This window comes from Dendrobates tinctorius, unplaced genomic scaffold, assembly GCF_039654945.1.
Source record: "Dendrobates tinctorius isolate UK_male_01 unplaced genomic scaffold, ASM3965494v1 ptg000129l, whole genome shotgun sequence".
Taxonomy (NCBI): domain Eukaryota; kingdom Metazoa; phylum Chordata; class Amphibia; order Anura; family Dendrobatidae; genus Dendrobates; species Dendrobates tinctorius.
Genome location: NW_027361797.1, coordinates 20,971,992 through 20,991,646, shown reverse-complemented (window position 1 = coordinate 20,991,646; position 19,655 = coordinate 20,971,992). Strand labels below are relative to the sequence as shown.

At 49.2% G+C, this 19,655-nt stretch overlaps 1 protein-coding gene across 4 annotated transcripts; it reads left to right on the top strand.

Moving 5' to 3' along the window:
- Positions 1-369: 369 nt before the first annotated feature.
- Positions 370-17,684, top strand: TVP23A (trans-golgi network vesicle protein 23 homolog A). Of its 4 annotated transcripts, none has more exons than XR_012219858.1 (8): positions 370-572; positions 8,093-8,318; positions 8,400-8,479; positions 10,058-10,202; positions 10,729-10,818; positions 15,244-15,372; positions 15,516-15,740; positions 16,280-16,408. XR_012219858.1 is itself a non-coding variant. In XM_073542843.1 (8 exons), the coding sequence occupies exons 2-8, from the start codon at positions 8,310-8,312 to the stop codon at positions 17,518-17,520; spliced, it is 591 nt and encodes a 196-aa protein (XP_073398944.1). In that variant the 5' UTR covers positions 398-572; positions 8,093-8,309; the 3' UTR covers positions 17,521-17,684. The 4 variants fall into 4 exon arrangements, 2 of the variants coding, with proteins under 2 accessions (XP_073398944.1, XP_073398945.1); XR_012219859.1 differs by having other exon boundaries at positions 375-572; positions 15,571-15,740; XM_073542843.1 differs by lacking the exon at positions 15,516-15,740 and adding an exon at positions 17,512-17,684 and having other exon boundaries at positions 398-572.
- Positions 17,685-19,655: the final 1,971 nt, after the last annotated feature.

Here is a 19,655-nt window from a genome sequence, read left to right as displayed (position 1 = left end):
CGCTGGGCAATAAAAGGCCCGACCGTGCTAACGCCAGGACTTTTGTGCCCCAGGCCCATTCACCCATGTGGCACCCGTGCCCCCTAGCCTCGGTGTGGTACAGGGGCCCACCCAGGGGTGTCGTATGGTGCCTGCCATACTTCATGGCTGCACAGTACCTGAATACTTCCTCATATCAGCTGATCATGTGCAATCAATGGTCCAGTGGACAGCCCCTTTAAGACAATAAGAGCTGGGACCTGATTGGTTGCTATGGAGACCTCTTCCATCTCTCTATGTTACTGGTGTAATGCTTTAGGAAGGTGTCGGGCTCCCTGACCTCTCTCCCCACAGCCGCTTTGTGGCAGAAGGACACTTCCAGCATCAGGGGGTATCGACGCTTACTGCCAGTGCCCACTTCTAATACGGCCGCCATTATCAGCCTGAAAACATGGGAAGGCCGGCACCAATCAAGTATGAGTAGTCACATTGCCTCCTCCAATCAGGAGACGGACATTGCTTAACAACAGTACCCGCCCAGGCTCCCATAGCAACAGAGGAGAGGCCGTGTGACTGCAGAGAGGATGAAGCAGGTAATGTGGGAGCGCTGCGCCTCACCCGGATCCCTGACACCCGGAAAGGCAGCTGTACAAGGGGGAGACACAGTGAGGAGCCAGGGACGTGAGAACACGGGGCGTCACCACTGTGTGCAGGGGAGGTGTAACAGGGCCTATAAAACAGGAGCAGCACCCCCGCCTGGAATGGTTCCGTCCTACATCAGCTCTGGGGTCTGTTCACTTCACTGTGATCCCTGCGCTCTGCTCCCCCACCTCAGTGATCTCAGGAGGGAAAACGCAGCAGAAACGCTTTCTGTAGTAGTGACTGACTGCAGCAAATGTGCACGTCACCTTGTAGTCACAGGAAAAACGGGCAAAAGAAGGGCACCATAGCCAACAGGCGTGAGAAGGGCGCCATAATAACCAGCCATAAGAATGGCTCCATAACCAAGCATGAGAAGGGCGCCATAATAACCGAGCATGAGAAGGGCGCCATAATAACCGGCCATAAGAAGGGCGCCATAACCAAGCATGAGAAGGGCGCCATAATAACCGAGCATGAGAAGGGTGCCATAATAACCGGGCATGAGAAGGGCGCCATATTAACCGGCCATAAGAAAGGCGGCATAACCAAGCATGAGAAGGGCGCCATAATAACTGGGCATGAGAAGGGCACAATAATAACCGGCCATAAGAAAGGCGGCATAACCAAGCATGAGAAGGGCGCCATAATAACCGAGCATGAGAAGGGTGCCATAATAACCAGGCATGAGAAGGGCGCCATATTAACCGGCCATAAGAAAGGTGGCATAACCAAGCATGAGAAGGGCGCCATAATAACCGGGCATAAGAAGGGCGCCATAATAACCGGGCATGAGAAGGGCGCCATAATAACCGGGCATGAGAAGGGCGCCATAATAACCGGCCATAAGAAAGGTGGCATAACCAAGCATGAGAAGGGCGCCATAATAACCGGGCATAAGAAGGGCGCCATAATAACCGGGCATGAGAAGGGCGCCATAATAACCGGGCATGAGAAGGGCGCCATAATAACCGGCCATAAGAAAGGCGGCATAACCAAGCATGAGAAGGGCGCTATAATAACCGAGCATGAGAAGGGTGCCATAATAACCGGCCATAAGAAAGGTGGCATAACCAAGCATGAGAAGGGCGCCATAATAACCGGGCATGAGAAGGGCGCCATAATAACCGGGCATAAGAAGGGCAGCATAATAACCGGGCATGAGAAGGGCAGCATAATAACCAAGCATGAGAAGGGCGCCATAATAACCGAGCATGAGAAGGGCGCCATAATAACCGGGCATGAGAAGGGCGCCATAATAACCGGGCATAAGAAAGGCGGCATAACCGAGCATGAGAAGGGCGCCATAGCCAACAGGCGTGAGAAGGGTGCCATAATAACCCCCCATAAGAATGGCGCCATAACCAAGCATGAGAAGGGCGCCATAATAACCGAGCATGAGAAGGGCGCCATATTAACCGGCCATAAGAAAGGCGGCATAACCAAGCATGAGAAGGGCGCCATAATAACTGGGCATGAGAAGGGCACAATAATAACCGGCCATAAGAAAGGCGGCATAACCAAGCATGAGAAGGGCGCTATAATAACCGAGCATGAGAAGGGCGCCATAATAACCGGCCATAAGAAAGGCGGCATAACCAAGCATGAGAAGGGCGCCATAATAACCGGGCATAAGAAGGGCGCCATAATAACCGGGCATGAGAAGGGCGCCATAATAACCGGGCATGAGAAGGGCAGCATAATAACCGGGCATGAGAAGGGCTCCATAGCCAACAGGCGTGAGAAGGGCGCCATAATAACCCGGCATGAGAAGGGCAGCATAATAACCGGGCATGAGAAGGGCTCCATAGCCAACAGGCGTGAGAAGGGCGCCATAATAACCGGCCATAAGAAGGGCGCCATAATAACCGGGCATGAGAAGGGCGCCATAATAACCGGGCATGAGAAGGGCGCCATAATAACCCCCCATAAGAAGGGCGCCATAATAACCGGCCATAAGAAAGGCGGCATAACCAAGCATGAGAAGGGCGCCATAATAACCAAGCATGAGAAGGGCGCCATAATAACCTGGCATGAGAAGGGCGCAATAATAACCGGCCATAAGAAAGGCGGCATAACCAAGCATGAGAAGGGTGCCATAATAACCGGCCATAAGAAAGGCGGCATAACCAAGCATGAGAAGGGCGCTATAATAATCGGGCATGAGAAGGGCGCCATATTAACCGGCCATAAGAAAGGCGGCATAACCAAGCATGAGAAGGGAGCCATAATAACTGGGCATGAGAAGGGCACAATAATAACCGGCCATAAGAAAGGCGGCATAACCAAGCATGAGAAGGGCGCCATAATAACCGAGCATGAGAAGGGTGCCATAATAACCAGGCATGAGAAGGGCGCCATATTAACCGGCCATAAGAAAGGTGGCATAACCAAGCATGAGAAGGGCGCCATAATAACCGGGCATAAGAAGGGCGCCATAATAACCGGGCATGAGAAGGGCGCCATAATAACCGGGCATGAGAAGGGCAGCATAATAACCGGGCATGAGAAGGGCAGCATAATAACCGGGCATGAGAAGGGCTCCGTAGCCAACAGGCGTGAGAAGGGCGCCATAATAACCCGGCATGAGAAGGGCAGCATAATAACCGGGCATGAGAAGGGCTCCATAGCCAACAGGTGTGAGAAGGGCGCCATAATAACCGGCCATAAGAAGGGCGCCATAATAACCGGGCATGAGAAGGGCGCCATAATAACCGGGCATAAGAAAGGCGGCATAACCGAGCATGAGAAGGGCGCCATAGCCAACAGGCGTGAGAAGGGTGCCATAATAACCCCCCATAAGAAGGGCGCCATAATAACCGGCCATAAGAAAGGCGGCATAACCAAGCATGAGAAGGGCGCTATAATAACCGAGCATGAGAAGGGTGCCATAATAACCGGCCATAAGAAAGGTGGCATAACCAAGCATGAGAAGGGCGCCATAATAACCGGGCATAAGAAGGGCGCCATAATAACCCGGCATGAGAAGGGCAGCATAATAACCGGGCATGAGAAGGGAGCCATAATAACCGGCCATGAGAAGGGCGCCATAACCAAGCATGAGAAGGGCGCCATAATAACCGAGCATGAGAAGGGCGCCATAATAACCGGGCATGAGAAGGGCGCCATAATAACCGGGCATAAGAAAGGCGGCATAACCGAGCATGAGAAGGGCGCCATAGCCAACAGGCGTGAGAAGGGTGCCATAATAACCCCCCATAAGAATGGCGCCATAACCAAGCATGAGAAGGGCGCCATAATAACCGAGCATGAGAAGGGCGCCATATTAACCGGCCATAAGAAAGGCGGCATAACCAAGCATGAGAAGGGCGCCATAATAACTGGGCATGAGAAGGGCACAATAATAACCGGCCATAAGAAAGGCGGCATAACCAAGCATGAGAAGGGCACTATAATAACCGAGCATGAGAAGGGCGCCATAATAACCGGCCATAAGAAAGGTGGCATAACCAAGCATGAGAAGGGCGCCATAATAACCGGGCATAAGAAGGGCGCCATAATAACCGGGCATGAGAAGGGCGCCATTATAACCGGGCATGAGAAGGGCGCCATAATAACCGGGCATGAGAAGGGCAGCATAATAACCGGGCATGAGAAGGGCTCCATAGCCAACAGGCGTGAGAAGGGCGCCATAATAACCCGGCATGAGAAGGGCAGCATAATAACCGGGCATGAGAAGGGCTCCATAGCCAACAGGCGTGAGAAGGGCGCCATAATAACCGGCCATAAGAAGGGCGCCATAATAACCGGGCATGAGAAGGGCGCCATAATAACCGGGCATAAGAAAGGCGGCATAACCGAGCATGAGAAGGGCGCCATAGCCAACAGGCGTGAGAAGGGCGCCATAATAACCCCCCATAAGAAGGGCGCCATAATAACCGGCCATAAGAAAGGCGGCATAACCAAGCATGAGAAGGGCGCCATAATAACCAAGCATGAGAAGGGCGCCATAATAACCTGGCATGAGAAGGGCGCAATAATAACCGGCCATAAGAAAGGCGGCATAACCAAGCATGAGAAGGGCGCTATAATAACCGAGCATGAGAAGGGTGCCATAATAACCGGCCATAAGAAAGGTGGCATAACCAAGTATGAGAAGGGCGCCATAATAACCGGGCATGAGAAGGGCGCCATAATAACCGGGCATAAGATGGGCGCCATAATAACCCGGCATGAGAAGGGCAGCATAATAACCGGGCATGAGAAGGGAGCCATAATAACCGGCCATAAGAAGGGCGCCATAACCAAGCATGAGAAGGGCGCCATAATAACAGAGCATGAGAAGGGCTCCATAATAACCGGGCATGAGAAGGGCGCCATAATAACCGGGCATAAGAAAGGCGGCATAACCGAGCATGAGAAGGGCGCCATAGCCAACAGGCGTGAGAAGGGTGCCATAATAACCCCCCATAAGAAGGGCGCCATAATAACCGGCCATAAGAAGGGCGCCATAACCAAGCATGAGAAGGGCGCCATAATAACAGAGCATGAGAAGGGCGCCATAATAACCGGCCATAAAAAAGGCGGCATAACCAAGCATGAGAAGGGCCCCATAATAACCGGGCATGAGAAGGGCGCAATAATAACCGGCCATAAGAAAGGCGGCATAACCGAGCATGAGAAGGGCACCATAGCCAACAGGCGTGAGAAGGACGCCATAGTAACCGGCCATAAGAAGGGCGCCATAATAACCGGCCATAAGAAAGGCGGCATAACCAAGCATGAGAAGGGCGCCATAATAACAGAGCATGAGAAGGGCGCCATAATAACCAGCCATAAGAAAGGCGGCATAACCAAGCATAAGAAGGGCGCCATAATAACCGGGCATGAGAAGGGCGCCATAATAACCGGGCATGAGAAGGGCGCAATAATAACCGGCCATAAGAAAGGTGGCATAACCAAGCATGAGAAGGGCGCCATAATAACCGAGCATGAGAAGGGCGCCATAATAACCGGGCATGAGAAGGGCTCCATAGCCAACAGGCGTGAGAAGGGCGCCATAATAACCGGGCATAAGAAAGGCGGCATAACCGAGCATGAGAAGGGCGCCATAGCCAACAGGCGTGAGAAGGGCGCCATAATAACCCCCCATAAGAAGGGCGCCATAATAACCGGCCATAAGAAAGGCGGCATAACCAAGCATGAGAAGGGCGCCATAATAACCAAGCATGAGAAGGGCGCCATAATAACCTGGCATGAGAAGGGCGCAATAATAACCGGCCATAAGAAAGGCGGCATAACCAAGCATGAGAAGGGCGCTATAATAACCGAGCATGAGAAGGGTGCCATAATAACCGGCCATAAGAAAGGTGGCATAACCAAGTATGAGAAGGGCGCCATAATAACCGGGCATGAGAAGGGCGCCATAATAACCGGGCATAAGATGGGCGCCATAATAACCCGGCATGAGAAGGGCAGCATAATAACCGGGCATGAGAAGGGAGCCATAATAACCGGCCATAAGAAGGGCGCCATAACCAAGCATGAGAAGGGCGCCATAATAACAGAGCATGAGAAGGGCTCCATAATAACCGGGCATGAGAAGGGCGCCATAATAACCGGGCATAAGAAAGGCGGCATAACCGAGCATGAGAAGGGCGCCATAGCCAACAGGCGTGAGAAGGGTGCCATAATAACCCCCCATAAGAAGGGCGCCATAATAACCGGCCATAAGAAGGGCGCCATAACCAAGCATGAGAAGGGCGCCATAATAACAGAGCATGAGAAGGGCGCCATAATAACCGGCCATAAAAAAGGCGGCATAACCAAGCATGAGAAGGGCCCCATAATAACCGGGCATGAGAAGGGCGCAATAATAACCGGCCATAAGAAAGGCGGCATAACCGAGCATGAGAAGGGCACCATAGCCAACAGGCGTGAGAAGGACGCCATAGTAACCGGCCATAAGAAGGGCGCCATAATAACCGGCCATAAAAAAGGCGGCATAACCAAGCATGAGAAGGGCCCCATAATAACCGGGCATGAGAAGGGCGCAATAATAACCGGCCATAAGAAAGGCGGCATAACCGAGCATGAGAAGGGCACCATAGCCAACAGGCGTGAGAAGGACGCCATAGTAACCGGCCATAAGAAGGGCGCCATAATAACCGGCCATAAGAAAGGCGGCATAACCAAGCATAAGAAGGGCGCCATAATAACAGAGCATGAGAAGGGCGCCATAATAACCAGCCATAAGAAAGGCGGCATAACCAAGCATAAGAAGGGCGCCATAATAACCGGGCATGAGAAGGGCGCCATAATAACCGGGCATGAGAAGGGCGCAATAATAACCGGCCATAAGAAAGGTGGCATAACCAAGCATGAGAAGGGCGCCATAATAACCGAGCATGAGAAGGGCGCCATAATAACCGGGCATGAGAAGGGCGCAATAGTAACCGGCCATAACAAAAGGCGGCATAACCAAGCATGAGAAGGGCGCTATAATAACCGAGCATGAGAAGGGTGCCATAATAACCGGCCATAAGAAAGGCGGCATAACTAAGCATGAGAAGGGCGCCATAATAACCGGGCATGAGAAGGGCGCCATAATAACCGGGCATGAGAAGGGCGCCATAATATCCGGGCATAAGAAGGGCGCCATAATAACCCGGCATGAGAAGGGCAGCATAATAACCGGGCATGAGAAGGGCTCCATAATAACCGGGCATAAGAAAGGCAGAATAATAACCAGGCATAAGAAGGGCCCCATAATAACCTGGCAAAAGAAGGGCGCCATAATAACTGGGTGAAAGAAGGGCACCATAATTGGGCAAAAGAATGGCGCCTTAGCCAACGGGCAAATGAATTATGCCATAGCCAACAGGAAAAAGAATGATGCCACAGTCATTGGGCAAAAGAATGGAGCAATAGTCATCGGGCAAAAGAGTGGCACCATGGCAAATGGGAAAAAAATGGCGCCATAACCAGAGGGCAAAGTAATGGCACTATGGCAAATGTATTGAAACATTTACTGCTTATAGAGGCAAGTCCACAAGATAAGTGATTGTTGGGGGTCCGTGTATTAGGACCACCCCCCATTCTGAAGTGCACCATTAGAATGCAGTGGTGGCCGCACACGGTGCCACAACTCCATTTACTGTCTGTGTGGCCGCCGGAGATGGTCCCATAGGCAGTGAAGGGGCAGTGGCTTCTCCATCATGGGGCGTTTGGGTTGGGATGGTGAGTGGTGTAGGGAGGGATGTCAGTGACCAGGGCATAACCCATAATAATGCCCCCTGGGTGTCTTCTATTAATGCCCCCTTAGACACTAGTGTCGCCCCCTCTAATAATGCAGTGCGTTCTTCCTGGCATCTTACTGCTTCATTATTGCCTTTGCGCCTGCTTTTTGTCTAGTTTTGTACCTTTTTGTTTTTGTTTGACCCGATTCATTATTCTATTTGTGCGTTTTTAATCTACATCCCATGTGCTCACCTGTTCTTTTTTTTTTTTTTAGTTTTACCCTTTATGGATCGGAGTTTAGAGGTTCCAGATGTTTTCACCCAATTCATCTATTGCGATTTTTCAAAATCACAACATTTGGCGCCACTCAGTTCCAGGATGTTTTTGCGTGCGCCAACATTTTGGCAGTCGCTTTGGTGCCCTATTGTGACTTTTTAGCCCCAACAGTCACAATATTCGATCAAGACCATTTTGGACTTTTCGGCAAATTCATGACTTGTGTGAGCAACTTTCCTGAATTTGGACTGTATATTGTACTTTATATTTTCTAATAGTTCCTGCTGAGCAGTGTGATTTTTCAGGTTCCCGTAGATGATACCGAGGATGTCTGCTTGGATATCGGAAATGAAGAAGAACTTGCACTAAGGAAAGCCAAAATCAGGTGCAGTAAATGCTGACCGATATGTGATGACTCAGGATCTTAGCTGACAGTAGATATTGGTCCCCTCCAGTAGATATTGGCCCCCTACAGATATTTGCCACCCAGTACAGATAATTGTGCATGTGTTTCTAATTGAGGGGGACAAGCCCCTCTAAACAATTCTGTTAGTGGTTTATCTCCCACAACAAAGCAGTAGATGCTGAAATCCACAATGTCCTTTCCTTCTACCTCCAACATCTAATGCAAGGAAGTGTCAGGACACCCAGTGGCAATTAGTGTATGGACACCATTAGGCTATGTGGACATCTTTTGGCAAGTCTTGCACCTGGACTAATTTACTATGGAGGACCTATCTTATATTATAGTGAAGAGGAAAACCACTATCGATCTGCTGGGTTCACTGGGCATCAATTTTTCTTGGAGGTTGAGAGAAACAAAAAAGTTTCTCCACCTTCTCCATTCTGTCAATCTGTGAAAATCAGGAAGTCAACAAGATTGTGGTCGACTTGTTTCACAAACCCATAGTCTCGAATTGCTGATTTTGATCCGACCCTCAGATCAGAATGGGACATGTCTCCAATTTTTTTCTTGGACCACTAGGTCTGAAAAAAAAAAAAATCAAATGCTCACAGCCCCATAGATGTCATGGGTATGAGACCGAGACGTGGCAAAGGGCTTTAATGGATATACTATGATGTCTGCTATTAGAGCCTGTGTGTTGTGTAATCTGAAGACTCTCTATGAAGGGAATGGTACACTTTCTTTCAAGGATTCTGCCAGCACAAAGTGACTGGTCAAACAAAGCACATGCTCTGAGTGCACTGTTGGTGTGGTCAAGCAGCTGAGTGCCCCTTCCCATTCAATTGTTTTTCATCAAATTCTGTCCTCCTTAGACTCTGGTAACACCAAAATTGTGAAGGGCGAAGGAGCACAGAACTGCCCGACCACACCAAGGACGCACCGGTGCTTGGTTTAGACTGGTCATTTTGTGCTGACGCTCCCTTTGAACTTAAAAACAACCCCCAAAAAAACTAAAAGGCAATTTTCACCCCAAGTTACCAATGTTTGGTCTCTGTTGGGTTTCTTTCACATAGGCGCTTTACAAAAATGGCTCCTTGTGTGTCTTAGAAGGAAAAGTGACAGGGGCTTGTATAAATGTGTTCACTCGCGTACATTGATAAAGAATACACTATATTATTTTACTCAAAGAGTTATTCCCAGGTCTATAGGGACTCAAGTCCCAGGCTATGGAACCAATCTCTGATGGAAACATAGCGGTGGTGCGATCGCTCGACCTCTACTCTTGTCCTTGTCCGTGGGACTGCTGGAAGTAGTCAGGCAACCGCATCTCTGCTGAGTTTGAAGACGGGGCTCTGCATAGGCGGGGCTCTGCATAGGCGGGGCTCTGCATAAGCTAATTCATGGGACCACTGGGGACCCCAATGATCAGTAAGTTATCACCTATATTAGGGATCTGGGGCCTAACCCTTTATTTCCGGTGATTGTAGAAGTTGTGACGTGTACTGTATACCCTAAATACTGTGCTTGCCTCTTAAGTCTTCTGGGTTGTCTCCGTAGGCATCCTCTGGCCACATTTTTTCATCTCTTTTTTCGAACTGGTGCTATTGTTGCATATTTGTTCTGTGACTGGTTCAGCAAAAGCTTTGTTACGTGTTTTGTCACTATCCTGCTTCTCCTGTCCTTTGACTTTTGGTCTGTTAAGGTAAGGATCTGTCATTATTGCTTACTCCCTTAACGTTTCCATGACTGCACTAACCTCCCTAAACCAGATGGATGTGTGAATAGCGCCTATTTTTCCAGTGTAGTAAATGGTACTGAGACCAGATGCGGACTGACCGCGGTGCACGGACTGGCATCAGGTCTCCTGACCCAAACTCAACCACCTCATATACTGTATGTCTAGGTGACTGGGGAATTAAGATCAGGAGACCTACGGCCAAGTCCTGGCATCGCGGTTACACACACCGACGTTTGAATTCAGCCTAAGGTTGCGTTCACATGTTGCGACCCCACTGTGTTAAAACTGCAGCAACAGTGCTGTGACCGGAAAGGCAACAAAACCGCAACGTGTGAACGCAGATTAATAGTACTGGCTCAGCTCAGGAATAGAACGGATAATCAGAATAATTTTATTACCCCGACTGTAAGAAGTCTTACATAAATGATTCACTAGGAAGCATTGTTTCCTGTAAAAGACGACATTAACCAGTTGTGTGCTTTACTGTCAGAACGTTACTGGTCGCCTACTGGTTGGATTACGCTGGTGGAACCAGATTGATGAAGATGGAAAAAGTCACTGGATATTTGAAGCCAAAAAGGTATTTACTGTGGTATAAAATGCAGGATCAGGTTTTATTGTAAGGGATTTAGAAGTAAACTTGTATAATAAGTGGATCGCAGGGGGTCTGGGCTGTATAGAGACAGGATGAGGGGTCGCAGCGCTTTCCACAGTTCTTGTAATGTGCAAGGTTGTGACAAATCTGTGTCCCATGTCTGGGAGTAAGAGCAAGCCATGCTTCTCACAGAGCATGATCGTCACCATGTGCCACTGTCTAGTACTGGGAGAGTAAGTGTGGCTAGCCATTTATTGGTCAGGGTGACAGGCACATCTAACCCAGGGGCTGCCTATGGCGACATTGTGGTGTAGATTAGGCCGCCCTATCACTACCTAATCATGTGGTGAACCAGGTGAAACAGCCATATTGCCACCCCTGCCAAAATGACTGAATAATTTTGTTGCCTTGATACATGTTTTAACTAGTGAACGTAGCACAGAGGCTGCTGTACGTGGCGAGAGCCCTAGCCCAGAAGATCAGACCTGTGGGGATATAAGGGTCCCGTTACACTAAACGATGCACCAACAATCCCGACAACGATACGACCTGGTCAGGATCGCTGGTGCCTCGCTACATGATCGCTGGTGAGCTGTCAAACATGCAGATCTCAGCCGCGATCAGGACCAGCGAGGACGCTGGTATCAAAGGTAAATATCGGGTAACTAAGCGAGCGCGTGGCTTAGTTACCCGCTGTGTACCTTGGATAACTGCATACTCGCGCTGGGAGCTGGTATCCAAGGTACACAGCAGGTAACTAAGTGACGCGCGCTTAGTTACCCGATATTTACCTTGGATACCAGTGTCTGCTTACAGCGCTGGGAGCTCGATGATCGTTGGTCTCCCGCTGCCACACGCAGCGATGCATGCTGGCCAGCGGGAGACCAACGGTCAACAAATGGCTCAGGACACTCCTGCAAGATCAGTGATACCCGGCGGGGGCGGTCGCTGATGCGTGCCACACACAGCGAGATCGCTGGCGCGTCACAAAATCAGCGATATCGCTGTATGTGACAGGGCCTTTACACTGTAAACCAGATGAGGGCGTTACACATGCTGAGAGTCCTAGCCCAGAAGACCAGACCTGTGGACATTACACTGTACAGCACCTGAGGGAGCTACACATGCGGAGAGCGCTAGTCCAGAAGATCAGAGCTGTGGACATTACACTACACCAGCTGAGGGCGTTACACATGCGGAGAGCCCTAGTCCAGAAGATCAGACCTGTGGACATTACACTGTACACCAGCTGAGGGCGTTACACATGCGGAGAGCCCTAGTCCAGAAGATCAGAGCTGTGGACATTACACTGTACACCACCTAAGGGCGCTACACATGCGGAGAGCCCTAGCCCAGAAGATCAGAGCTGTGGACATTACACTGTACACCACCTGAGGGCGTTACACATGCGGAGAGCCCTAGTCCAGAAGACCAGACCTGTGGACATTACACTGTACACCACCTGAGGGCGCTACACATGCGGAGAGCCCTAGTCCAGAAGATCAGAGCTGTGGACATTACACTGTACACCACCTGAGGGCGTTACACATGCGGAGAGCCCTAGTCCAGAAGACCAGACCTGTGGACATTACACTGTACACCACCTGAGGGTGTTACACATGCTGAGGGCCCTAGTCCAGAAGACCAGACCTGTGGACATTACACTGTACACCACCTGAGGGCGTTACACATGCTGAGGGCCCTAGTCCAGAAGACCAGACCTGTGGACATTACACTGTACACCACCTGAGGGCGTTACACATGCTGAGAGCCCTAGCCCAGAAGATCAGAGCTGTGGATATTACACTGTACACCACCTGAGGGCGTTACACATGCTGAGAGCCCTAGCCCAGAAGATCAGAGCTGTGGATATTACACTGTACACCACCTGAGGGCGTTACACATGCTGAGAGCCCTAGTCCAGAAGATCAGACCTGTGGATATTACACTGTACACCACCTGAGGGCGCTACACATGCGGAGAGCCCTAGTCCAGAAGATCAGAGCTGTGGATATTATGCTGTACACCACCTGAGGGCGCTACACATGCTGAGGGCCCTAGTCCAGAAGATCAGAGCTGTGGATATTACACTGTACACCACCTGAGGGCGTTACACATGCTGAGAGCCCTAGTCCAGAAGATCAGAGCTGTGGATATTACACTGTACACCACCTGAGGGCGTTACACATGCTGAGAGCCCTAGTCCAGAAGATCAGAGCTGTGGATATTACACTGTACACCACCTGAGGGCGTTACACATGCTGAGAGCCCTAGCCCAGAAGATCAGAGCTGTGGATATTATGCTGTACACCACCTGAGGGCGTTACACATGCTGAGAGCCCTAGCCCAGAAGATCAGAGCTGTGGATGTTACACTGTACACCACCTGAGGGCGCTACACATGCGGAGAGCCCTAGTCCAGAAGATCAGAGCTGTGGATATTACACTGTACACCACCTGAGGGCGCTACACATGCTGAGGGCCCTAGTCCAGAAGATCAGAGCTGTGGATATTACACTGTACACCACCTGAGGGCGTTACACATGCTGAGAGCCCTAGCCCAGAAGATCAGAGCTGTGGATATTACACTGTACACCACCTGAGGGCGGTACACATGCTGAGGGCCCTAGTCCAGAAGATCAGAGCTGTGGATATTACACTGTACACCACCTGAGGGCGTTACACATGCTGAGAGCCCTAGTCCAGAAGATCAGAGCTGTGGATATTACACTGTACACCACCTGAGGGCGCTACACATGCTGAGGGCCCTAGTCCAGAAGATCAGAGCTGTGGATATTACACTGTACACCACCTGAGGGCGTTACACATGCTGAGAGCCCTAGCCCAGAAGATCAGAGCTGTGGATGTTACACTGTACACCACCTGAGGGCGCTACACATGCTGAGGGCCCTAGTCCAGAAGATCAGAGCTGTGGATATTACACTGTACACCACCTGAGGGCGTTACACATGCTGAGAGCCCTAGTCCAGAAGATCAGAGCTGTGGATATTACACTGTACACCACCTGAGGGCGCTACACATGCGGAGAGCCCTAGTCCAGAAGATCAGAGGTGTGGATATTATGCTGTACACCACCTGAGGGCGGTACACATGCTGAGGGCCCTAGTCCAGAAGATCAGACCTGTGGATATTACACTGTGCACCACCTGAGGGCGCTACACATGCGGAGAGCCCTAGCTCAGACGATGAGACCTGTGAATGTTAGGCCTCTTTCACACTTCAGTTTTTTTACAATCAGTCACAATCCGCCAGGTTTTGAAAAAAACGGATCCGCAATTTTCTTTTGAGGATCCGTTTTTTTCCCCATTGACTTCCATTATTGGCGGATTGTGACGGATTGCCGTCCGTTGCATCCATTTTTTTTGCGGATCCGCCAAAAGTTGCTGTCCGGAGCTTGCAACGTTTTTTTCTGTGGCGGATCCTCCAGACACTCATTTAACCCGAAATTCTTTCTGGGTGCTGGACAAAAAATCTTTCAATCTCTCTCTCTCTCAATCTCTCTTTTTCCAGGCTGCGATTCCTTTAAAATTGTTCATTTGTCGGATCCGTCAAAAAAAACAGACGGGTGGCATCCGTTGTCATCAGTACTAAAACGGATCCGCCATCCGTCCTTTTGGCGGATTTTGACTGATGCAAAAAACTGAAGTGTGAAAGAGGCCTTACACTGTACACCATCTGAGAACGCTGCACATGGTGTGAGCCCTAGCCCAGAAGTTCAGAGCTGTGGATATTACACTGTACACCACCTGAGGGCGCTGCACATGGTGAGAAGTTCAGATTTGTGGATATACCACAGTAAATGCAGAGATCCTTGTGCAGTTCAGCTTTGTGGACATGACACTGTACGGACACACAAGGGCGCTGCATACATACAGCTCTAAGTTCAGACCTGTGGATAGGACGCAGGTCCCAGGGTGCTGTACATACTGAGAGCCTTTGCCTAGCACTGTGGCTATGACACTGTATCCACCTGTACAATAGCCAAAATTCAAATCTTATAACATCTGCGAGGAGTTTGTATGTTTTCCCTATGTTTGCCTTGGTTTATTCCCACCCTCCAAAAACATACTGATCGGAAATTTAGATTTTGAGCCCTAAAGGAACAGTAATGATGTCTTTAAAGTGCTGTGGAATTAATGGTGCTATATAAACTAGTAAAATAATTAAGTATATGCCATAAATGTTTGATTTTAGCAGATCCCACCTATCTTACAAACAAGGATCCCCAGTCCCATTTGAACAGCGACACCAGTCAGAACAGGGTCACAGGTTCCAACAATCAGACATTTATGGCAGATCTTTTGGGGAGTTGGGGGGATGAGGGCCAATGATCATTTACATTTCATACTGTAGTTCTTTGGCCAACACATTTACCTGTTTTTCTTTCCAGGTTCCAGCCAATAACTCCACATCCACAGAAGTTGAAGCTCGGATCTTCTGGTTGGGGTTGATCATTTGCCCCATGATCTGGACTGTGTTCTTCTTCAGCACATTATTTTCTCTGAAGTTAAAATGGCTGGTATGTGCTCCAGAAAGAGGATCGTGGGCCACTGTGTGCCTTACCACTCATTATTAGGTCTCCCTGTCCTCAAGCACAGACACATAACTTGTTTTCATGCTGAAATGTCAAAGCACCACTTTTTTTTTTTTTTTTTATTTCAGCACTGGAGTGGTGCCACTATTATAATTTCCCTGACCTTAGTATTATTGTTACCAGCTCTTCCCGATACTGCTCCAGTCCTGATCTTGTAACCACAAGCTTTCAGTGTAAGTCTGTGAGATCGTTGTTCTGCTTGACTTGCACTAAGCGGTGACTCCTGGATCGCCCAGCAAACACAACCGCGGAAGACCGAAACGTCGCCGATACCAGATGATAGACGGCAGCTAGTGAGTATACTACTAGAGGCAGGGAACTTACATTAGGAGCCCCACTCCAGACATGAAATTTTGGTTGCCTCAGAAGAGAGCTAAGCATGGTTGTATAACATGGTAACAATGTCTATTCTGGCAGCAGATAGACCTTTGTGTGGTCAGTAGTGATGAGCGACGTGCTGGGAGAAGGTGTTACGTGATCATGCTCGGGTGCTATCTGAGTGACTTCGGCGTGCTCGAATATTGTTTTGAGTCCCCACAGTTGTTCGAAATCTGGAGTAGATGAAGGGATTGGCTAACAAACAGACAATTCCTGCACATGCAACTGTGGGGACTTGAACATGCTATAGGAGCACGCTGAAGTCACTCGGTAAGCACCTATCAGAGCACGTTTGCTCATCACTAGTGCTTATTCTTTCCCCAAGGGAGAATGATCTTTGCACCATAGGGTCTTTGATCCAGACATGGTAAAATCATAGTACTCACAAAAGAAAGACATTAATAGAGTTGAAAAAAAAGTCTGGTAATTATTAATAGCCATTTCTTCCATCCAGGCCTTAGTGATTGCTGGCATTTCTCTCCAATCGGCAAATCTGTATGGTTATATCCACTGTAAAAATGGAGGCCAGCAAAACGTGGGAAAGACAGCCTCTCGCTTTCTGTCCCAGCAGCTCTTCCAGCGGGTGAGTTATGTAATAATGTGGCGCCCTGCCTGTTCGTTACCACTGTGGGGGGGGGGGGGGGGACCATTATTTTAGCCCGTCCGTATTCCAGTAGCCATCCATAAGGGCCCAGGCTATTGGAAAGACCTCTCTCTATAGTGGCAGAAGACACTGCATAGCAGACTTGGATCTGCTATGCACCATAGATGATCAGCGATCAAATGATTCCAGGTCCCACTGAAGCATCGGCATAATTGATATGTCTACTCATTACATAGCACTCATCGAGAGCTTATATAGATGGAAAAGAGCAGAAGAAACGTGATCAATGGTAGTCTGTCCTAAGGGTCCTGCCGATAGCAGAACCCTTCACATTCACATAGGGTGTCTTCACATTGTGTTCGGGCACCTGTTCGGTGGCCCTGTCAAGACTTGCATCTGAACTCCTCCACTCCACCCCTTCCCCCCCCCCACAAAACAGGATTCAGACATATGCACTGACGGGGCCATGGACTATAATGGCGCCCACATAGCGAACGTGCACTCTCCTGTGCAGAAAACGTTTGACCTCTGTCATTGCCAACAAAGGATATATCACAAAGTATTGAGATGAAATTTTGTTTCTGACCAAATACTTATTTTCCACCATAATATGCAAATAAAATGAAAAAAAAAACAGACAATGTGATTTTCTGGATTTTTTTTTCTCAGTTTGTCTCCCATAGTTGAGGTCTACCTATGATGTAAATTACAGACGCCTCTCATCTTTTTAAGTGGTGGAACTTGCACTATTGCTGACTGACTAAATACTTTTTTGCCCCACTGTAAACATCTACTGGAGATTGACACCCAGATCTGGTAGATTGTGTCTAGGGTGGGGGGTCTTTCTCTAGTAGATGGACATTATGCATGGCAAAGTGCTTTTAGCTCTGTCAGCACATACGTCCGAATCCCGTTTTGCGGGGGGTTCAGATGTAAGCCCCGGCACGAGCCACTGAACGGGTGCATAAACGCAACGAGAATGCTCCCCAAGAGAACAGCCCTCAGTCTACTGACTGCACAATGTACACATGTATCTTCCACAAGGTAATCCCTTAGCGTGACCATTTTCATTTATCTTTCAGACTTTGTGAAATGAAGGAGATGGCCGCTCTACAAATCAGATCTTGCTTCAACATCAAGAGAAAGTGTAACAACGTGTCTGGAGCCAGTATAAATCCTAGTGCCTTATAATGGTCACTTGTAATTTAGTCCAGTTTATTTGCACATGTATTAAACTTTTTTTTCTTTAACACCATCACTTGCATCATTTTTGTTGTGTACAGGCCTGAAAGTAACCAGTGTTTATTTTTTATTTTTTTTTCTTCCATAAATCAATAGTACACGTGAAAACAAAAAGATCTATTACAGAGTATTTTATCAGAGAAATTCACTTTTTTCTCCTCCCGGACGGATCATTTATTCCCAAAAGTTTCAATTCACAGGTAATAACGTCTTCATGGAATAAAAATGTTACCTATGAATTGCGAGTAAAAAAAAAAATCAATCTAGGAAGAACAGAATCTGATTTCTCTGATAAGACATATTACAAAGTTGCTTATTTTGATGTGCATTATTGATTTATGACAGAAAAAAGTTATTCTTTAAAGGGTTCCCGATAAGCTCGAAAAATGCTATTTAGCAACAATCTACTGGTGAATAGCATATAAATACTGTGCAGACGTCATACTGAAAGTTCCATTACTGTGAGAAAATGTACTTATTTTCAATCGGGTCCTGCCGGCTTTCAGTCATAGAGACGTGCACAGAGCAGTTAAAGTCATTGCTCACAGCGCTATACTGTGAGCGGCAGCTGTGTGCACGTCCCGGCACTTTGATTTGCAGTGCAACAGTGTAAAACCAGACACAGAGCGACAAGGCATGCTCACAGTATAGTGCTGTGCCCTGAGTGGTGACTGTAACCGCTCTGCACGCCTCTGACTGAAAGCCGGCAGTGCCCGGTTGGAAATAAGCTCATTTTGGCACAATAGCCGCACCTTCAGTTAGACAGCTGGACAGCACTGTAATGAATATCCCTATATCTGCAGGTAAACAGTGTTTCTTTATCGCCTTATTGGGGGACACAGAATACCATGGGTGTATGCTGCTGCTGCTAGGAGGCTGACACTATGCAAAAACAAGAAAATTAGCTCCTCCCCGGCAGTATACACCCACCGACAGGCACCAAGCACCTCAGTTTGTGCTTAGTGTCTGTAGGAGGCGGACCGGGATCTCCCCAGATCCGCAGTTTTAATCCAATTTTCCTTTCAGGTTTAGTTTGAACTTTTTAATTTTTCCCTCTTTTCTCTTTTAGGTTCTTTTCCATCGGGAAACGGTATAGTTATCACTCTGATTTCCCATATCATGCGGCTGAGCGAGCAGTGTGGTGTCACCCACATCGCAACTCTCAGTACCGCAGGCAGGACTTTTCCCTATCACCTTCTGGTGACAAGGGTTACGGACAGGTGGCTGGTCCTTGCCGAATCCCCCTCCTCACCCCTTTCTCGGGACAGGGCTGAGAGGAAGACGGCGATCGCAGGTGTTTCAAGCCGTCTTTTTCAGGATGCGGGTACAGAGGACTCCTTCCCCTCCCAGCGGCCTGCCGTTTCCCCGTGGGCCCCTGTGGTCATCCTCTTCTGGGACGTCAGGTAAGTGCCTGTACGTTCCCTCCGGCCCCGCATAAGCTCCAGTGACATGGGAGAAGAAGGGACCTTGTTTTGCAGTTCCACAAGTTTGAATCTCCCGCCCTTTTCTGCCTGTCGTGCGCTCAGCCGCTTGCCTTCCTTCACTTTCCCTGCTCTAGCCAGGGAGTCTACGGGGATCCCCTCACTCACCGCAGCGTCAGGACCTGGTCAGATCATCCTTAGCGCGGTATGTCGGGCATGGGGCTGCGGCGCCGTCAGGGTGGGAGGCACTTTCACTTTCCCCTCAGCGCGGGGAATTCCTCTGCTCTCCCTCCTCCCTTCCTGAGCGCGCTCTTTTCAGCGCGCCCTTTCTAGCCCATCACAGGGCTTCTTTCTCTCTTGGATGCCAGCCCCCACTTCTGCCATGCCCTCCCCAGTCGCTATTAACCAATCACGGCGCGGCCGCTAAGCTCCGCCCCCATCTCCCAGCACAGCGTTTCCTGATGCCTGAACCACTCCTTCCTGCGCTGCTTGGGGGACACTTCGGCGTTTTCTTCTGCTGCTCGCACAGAATCTCGGTAGGCTCGGCTCTGGGGCAGGGATTA